Source organism: Mixophyes fleayi, chromosome 8 (assembly GCF_038048845.1).
Source record: "Mixophyes fleayi isolate aMixFle1 chromosome 8, aMixFle1.hap1, whole genome shotgun sequence".
Classification (NCBI taxonomy): domain Eukaryota; kingdom Metazoa; phylum Chordata; class Amphibia; order Anura; family Limnodynastidae; genus Mixophyes; species Mixophyes fleayi.
In genome coordinates, this window is record NC_134409.1 from 6,970,007 (window position 1) to 6,975,693 (window position 5,687).

The 5,687-nt window shown below is 42.8% G+C and overlaps 1 protein-coding gene across 1 annotated transcript; it reads right to left on the reverse strand.

Annotated features, from left to right (window-relative positions):
* Positions 1–1,812: 1,812 nt before the first annotated feature.
* On the reverse strand, positions 1,813–4,809 carry LOC142099996 (uncharacterized). Its single transcript, XM_075184001.1, has 5 exons — positions 4,701–4,809; positions 4,159–4,199; positions 3,832–3,906; positions 2,966–3,164; positions 1,813–2,359 (listed from the first exon to the last, which is right to left on the reverse strand). The coding sequence occupies exons 1-5, from the start codon at positions 4,765–4,767 to the stop codon at positions 1,962–1,964; spliced, it is 780 nt and encodes a 259-aa protein (XP_075040102.1). The 5' UTR covers positions 4,768–4,809; the 3' UTR covers positions 1,813–1,961.
* Between the last annotated feature and the right edge of the window lie 878 nt (positions 4,810–5,687).

The window sequence follows — 5,687 nt, forward strand, 5'->3', positions numbered from 1 at the left end:
TATCAGATGGTACATTGTTTTCACACCGGCCGCTCGCAGCATTAAAAAAAGTAGAGGATTTTCTGTGTATCTGTTCCAGCAACATTTGATTTAAATCACAAGCACAGTACACAGGAACAGTTGATCGGTGCAGCTTCCACCACGAACCTTTCAGGATGTGTCTATCAAAATGAGTCTTATAATCTATTATGCAGTGATCCCTGAATGTTATATAACTTAATGGGAAATTATTAAGGTTTGTACTAATCTGATAATTCTGTTATTCTAAGTAATCCTTTTATAATAATACATTTGTGACATAAAATCTATGTGCAGTATTGAAAACCAATATATGTTAAAGAATATACATGTATGGTAGATAATAATATTACAAGTTACTTCTGGGTTCCTTAGACGTTATAATGGCAGTTTGTGTCCCCGATTGCTATGTGTATGGATCCACAATGAGCGCTGTTCCCTATCGGCATCGCATATCAGATATCGATCACAACTGGTGGAAAATTTGGTCACTTTCTGCAATATGACCTTATGTGGGGTCACCAGCTCGTCCCTAACTGGGTTTCATGTGATCTGGTTACTCCGTCTGAGCACTGAAAAGACCAGAACCATCCATAATGGTCTTCCACTGGGTGTCCAAATTGACAAGACCAGTCACTAGATGCGCGTTGGAGAACTTCTACAAAGCATCCCCGACGCGCTCCACAAAATGCCTTGGTTTTTCACCAGTGTGTCTGGATGGTCTCCCTGTGCTCTCTGGAGACACCACCATAAACTAGAAGTACGTAGAGGCAGAAACATGTGAAGAGATCAGCACGGTGGCTCAGTGGTTAGCACTTCTGCCTCACAGCACTGGGATCATGAGTTTGATTCTCAACCATGGCCTTATCTGTAAGGAGTTTGTATGTTCTCCCCGTGTTTGCGTGGGATTCCTCTGGGTGCTCCGGTTTCCTCCCACACTCCAAAAGCATACTGGTAGGTTAATTGGGTGCTATCAAATTGCCCTTAGTCTCTGTGTGTGTGTATGTTAGGGAACTTAAGACTGTAAGCTCCAATATGGCAGGGACTGATGTGAGTGAGTTCTCTGTACAGCGCTGCGGAATTAGTGGCGCTATATAAATAACTGGCGATGATGAAGAGGTGCACTGTGGTTTTGAATTACATGCTTCGTAAATGTCCTCCAGTGAGTAATTGACAGATTATTCCTGAAACAATGGGCCGATAATCTAACGCTTGCTTCTATCACTGCTTCCACCATACGTGGTAACATGTACATGTTTAAGGAAGTTAAGCAGCTGTACGTCCAAAAGCCACGATCACCCCAGACATGTAATAATTGTGATTTGGCAGCACAGCGCGGTACATTAAACAGGAAATGACTATGACCCTCGCAGAACTGAACAATTAGCGCACACACGCTGCAGATGTGATCATTAAACTTCTCAAAACATTTGAAAATTTCCAACCCAGCAGATCCACACTGCATAAGATTTTTGTAGCCAGAGTTTGTTTTTTGGTCATTAGGGCTCACAAGCTGTAAGACTTGATAAACTTTTTAGAATAGATAAATAATTCTGCCTGTGCAGCCCACCTTTCCAATGGACGTTACAGATTATCTCATATCTTACGTGATGTGTGGGGAATACGGTTACCCGAAACATTGTTAATTATTGCACCACCGAGGAAAAAAAAATCGCTGATTCAGCTCATGGACATCCCACAAGGCTCAGATGGGAGATTGTGAAGAATTAAGTCAAAAACGTAGAATGTATCATCTTAGATCTTACACTAGGGTCACAATTTACTGTCCGAGCTGCATTTATATTTTTGAATTTATTTACAAACAAATCCACATTTACAGAACTCAGCGACTTATAATATCTATATAACTTACAGTAAGGAGTCATTGCCCCATGTATCTGATATACAAATTTCATGTCCCAGACAAAGTGAATGTGACGGCATCAGATATCCTCTTCCGAAGACGAGTAACAGTCTAATCCCAGAATCCCTTTGACCTTCCCAGAAGTTTCTAGGTCTTCTGTCCGGTTCTCCAGACTGTTTCCTGGATTGATGGAACCTTCTCGCTCTGGATGGTTTGACAGCAGAATTTCTTTGAGTTTATTTGTGGTATCTCCCCCGGAGTTATAGGGCGACCTCAGCCACAGGTCCTTAGGGTGAGATTTTAAGCTATTGAACACTAGAGGCGCATCCTGGACTCTGGGATCAACACTACTAAGGTCCAACGTGACCCTTTTCTCTTCCCCAATGTATGGGGTCTCCTCCTCACTGTCACTTTGCTCTTTATTCACACTTTCAGACAGGACGGGCGTGCAGAGCAGCTTACCCCTTGTGTGTTCACCTTAGAAGAAAAGACACAAGTTAATACCTTAAAGGTGTAAGGGACGCAATGTAACAGTTGGTTCTATAGTTTGGTTTGTGCCCAAAAAAATATATATATACAGGTAATCTGAGATGTAGAAAAAATGTGGAGTTTTTTAAAACTACAGGTACATACAAGGGGGTTGTGTTTTGGGGGATTCATTTGGTTAATGGGAGAGGGTAGTTATCCTCCCAGACTAATACATTGAGGCTCAGTTACCATTGATGCAGGTTTGTGCTCATGTGTCAATGATAGGATCATGGGATCACTTCCTATGTTTTCAAGAATTTTACAACTCAAACAAATATTTATTCCAATATGATGCCCAAAGAAACGAGTAAAAAAATGTAAAAGTTATTACTGGTGAATCTCAAGAACGAAAAATGGGTCTGTTCATTTATTTACAAAATATTTCTGGTTATTAAGGGGTCAATAAATAGAGTGAATGGAAGAGGATTTTCTGTGCAGGTTTAGACGGCCCTCGGGGCACTTCCTGTGTCACAGAGGAACAGTGTTTCCCAATCACTTCCTTCTGTCACTACCCCGGGTAACACCAGCCTCACGGCACCATGGAGATTTCCGCACCTGATTCCATCCACGAGGGCACTTTCCCATCCGCTGCCCTCTTCCTTGTGTATCCTCTGGGCTTCCACGGATGGTCCTTGCAGGAAGGATCTAACCTGCGTAACTTCCAGACATGACTCTGATACTCCTTTTTTAGTGCTTCAATCTTTTCTTGGAATTCTTGAATCTTCCTCTCCGAATAGTGAATCAGATGAGATTGCTGCAAAACAGAAGCTGTCATTCATTCATACAGAGAGTAAATGCCAGAAACTGAGCACTCAGCAATTTTAGGTTTAACGATGAATTTCAAATGAGTACCCTATCAGGGGACCCAACACTCATCTAGCATAGGTGATGATAGAAGATTTGCACAACTCCACCCTTCTGTGTGCAAACTTCTGATGAACTCCAAACCTATGCGCCCCAGTGGAAATCTGGGTCCGTTTGCATAAATTCTAGCTGCGGAGCATTTCAAAGTTACTTTTGTACTGAAATGACGTTTTGTAAATGATTTGCCCTGTGTTTAGGTTTTGGATACACAAATTTTGCACAAGTAAACCAGACGGTATTTGTTCAATATTTCTTAAAACATAATCTGTTGATAGTAGAGGAGACTGTTGAGGAACTTTATTCTTGTAGTTTATGAACATTGTTTGGATTAAAATTGTAAATGAATCACACTTAGGGGTAAAAGCTGCAGGTTTGATAAAGTGGAGATGTCAATAGCAACCAATCAAATTCTAGCTATCATTTTATAGAATGTACTAATTAAATGGTAACTGGAAACTGATTACTCCACTTACGACCCTATGGTATAGGGTTCAAACCCGTAGCTGGATAAATTTACCCCTTAGTCTTTATATATTATTGTACTAGCGATATCTTACCTCTAAATAGTATTCAATCTCACTTTTGATGCTAGGAATCCATTTCTTTACATCGGACGCGGTATTTAGTGCTGACTGCATGAAAAATGGGGAACAGGTTAAAGAGGAACTCTACTTACAGTGCTTCCAGGCAGATCTGCTAACTCGCTATGTGCTTACAATATAGACAGTGGCTCATTGATATAAGTATGCAACTGGTGAGTTGTAAGAAGTGGTCATATTAGTAAAGCAGTTACATCGCTGTATATCCTGTAGAGACTCTGAATTTGCTTCCCAGGAAATGATCATTTGTGAGTGACCAGAATAACATTAATGGAACAAACTTACCAGTCTGGGTCTGTTATTGTGGATTTCCTTCACACGTCCTTCTGCAAAGAAAACAAACTGGTTGTCAATATTTTACCTCAAAAATGAGAGACATATATAATAACAATAGAAAATTACAGTCATCAAATGGCTTTATATAACGGCCATACACTGTCCTTACTTCCCTTATACCTTCCTCCCCTGATTATACCCTGCTCCTGAATATATATATATATATATATATATATATATATATATATATATACCTGCCCTGATTATACCCCTATATACCCTGCTCCATATATACCACCCTATATATACCCTCTTCTTATATAATATATACCACCCCATACCTACTTCCCCTGATTATACCCCTATATACCACCCTATATATACCCTGCTCCTGATATAACATATACCCCCCATACCTTCCTCCCCTGATATATATATATATATATATATATACACCACCCCATACCTACCTCATCTGATTATACCCCTATATACCACCCTATATATACACCCCCTTCTGATATAATATATACCACCCCCCGGGCTCGGACCTTCCCTCTCCCGCTGCAGCCACAGTCTGTTCAGTTTGCTCAGCTGCTTCTCCTGGTTCCTCGCCATGTTTACTTCTACTTCCGGGTGTGTGACGTCATGATGGGCGGGGAGATCGTTGTCAGGGAGACACCAAGACGCTGAATACTATCCTCCAATCAGGACGTATCGGTGAGGGGCGGGGCTGAGTATACAGTACACAGTGAGGGGCGGGGCCTAGTATACAGTACACCGTGAGGGGCGGGGCCTAGTACACAGTACACCTTGAGGGGCGGGGCCTAGTATACAGTACACAGGTGCAGGGCTCAGTGTGATCAGTCATCAGAGACATGAGAGCAAAACTTTACCTGATCTATTACCCCACACAGGGCAACTGCCCTCCCCCATTTACCTGATCTATTACCCCACCCAGGCCAACTGCCCTCCCCCATTTACCTGATCTATTACCCCACCCAGGCCAACTGCCCTCCCCCATTTACCTGATCTATTACCCCACACAGGGCAACTGCCCTCCCCATTTACCTGATGTATTACCCCACACAGGGCAACTGCCCTCCCCCATTTACCTGATCTATTACCCCACACATGGCAACTGCCCTCCCCCATTTACCTGATCTATTACCCCACACAGGGCAACTGCCCTCCCCCATTTACCTGATCTATTACCCCACCCAGGCCAACTGCCCTCCCCCATTTACCTGATCTATTACCCCACACAGGGCAACTGCCCTCCCACATTTACCTGATCTATTACCCCACACAGGGCAACTGCCCTCCCCCATTTACCTGATCTATTACCCCACACAAGGCAACTGCCCTCCCCCATTTACCTGATCTATTACCCCACACAGGGCAACTGCCCTCCCCCATTTACCTGATGTATTACCCCACACAGGGCAACTGCCCTCCCCCATTTACCTGATCTATTACACCACACAGGGCAACTGCCCTCCCCCATTTACCTGATCTATTACCCCACATAGAGCAAC

Bases quoted from the DNA above. Each gene is read 5' to 3' on its own strand.
- LOC142099996 (XM_075184001.1), bottom strand. From the start codon at position 4,767: ATGGCGAGGAACCAGGAGAAGCAGCTGAGCAAACTGAACAGACTGTGG. The intron at 4,200-4,700 runs GTCCGAGCCCGG...TTTTCTTTGCAG, and splicing joins GCTGCAGCGGGAGAGGGAAG to AAGGACGTGTGAAGGAAATC. The intron at 3,165-3,831 runs GTAAGATATCGC...TCTGTTTTGCAG, and splicing joins AGATTGAATACTATTTAGAG to CAATCTCATCTGATTCACTA.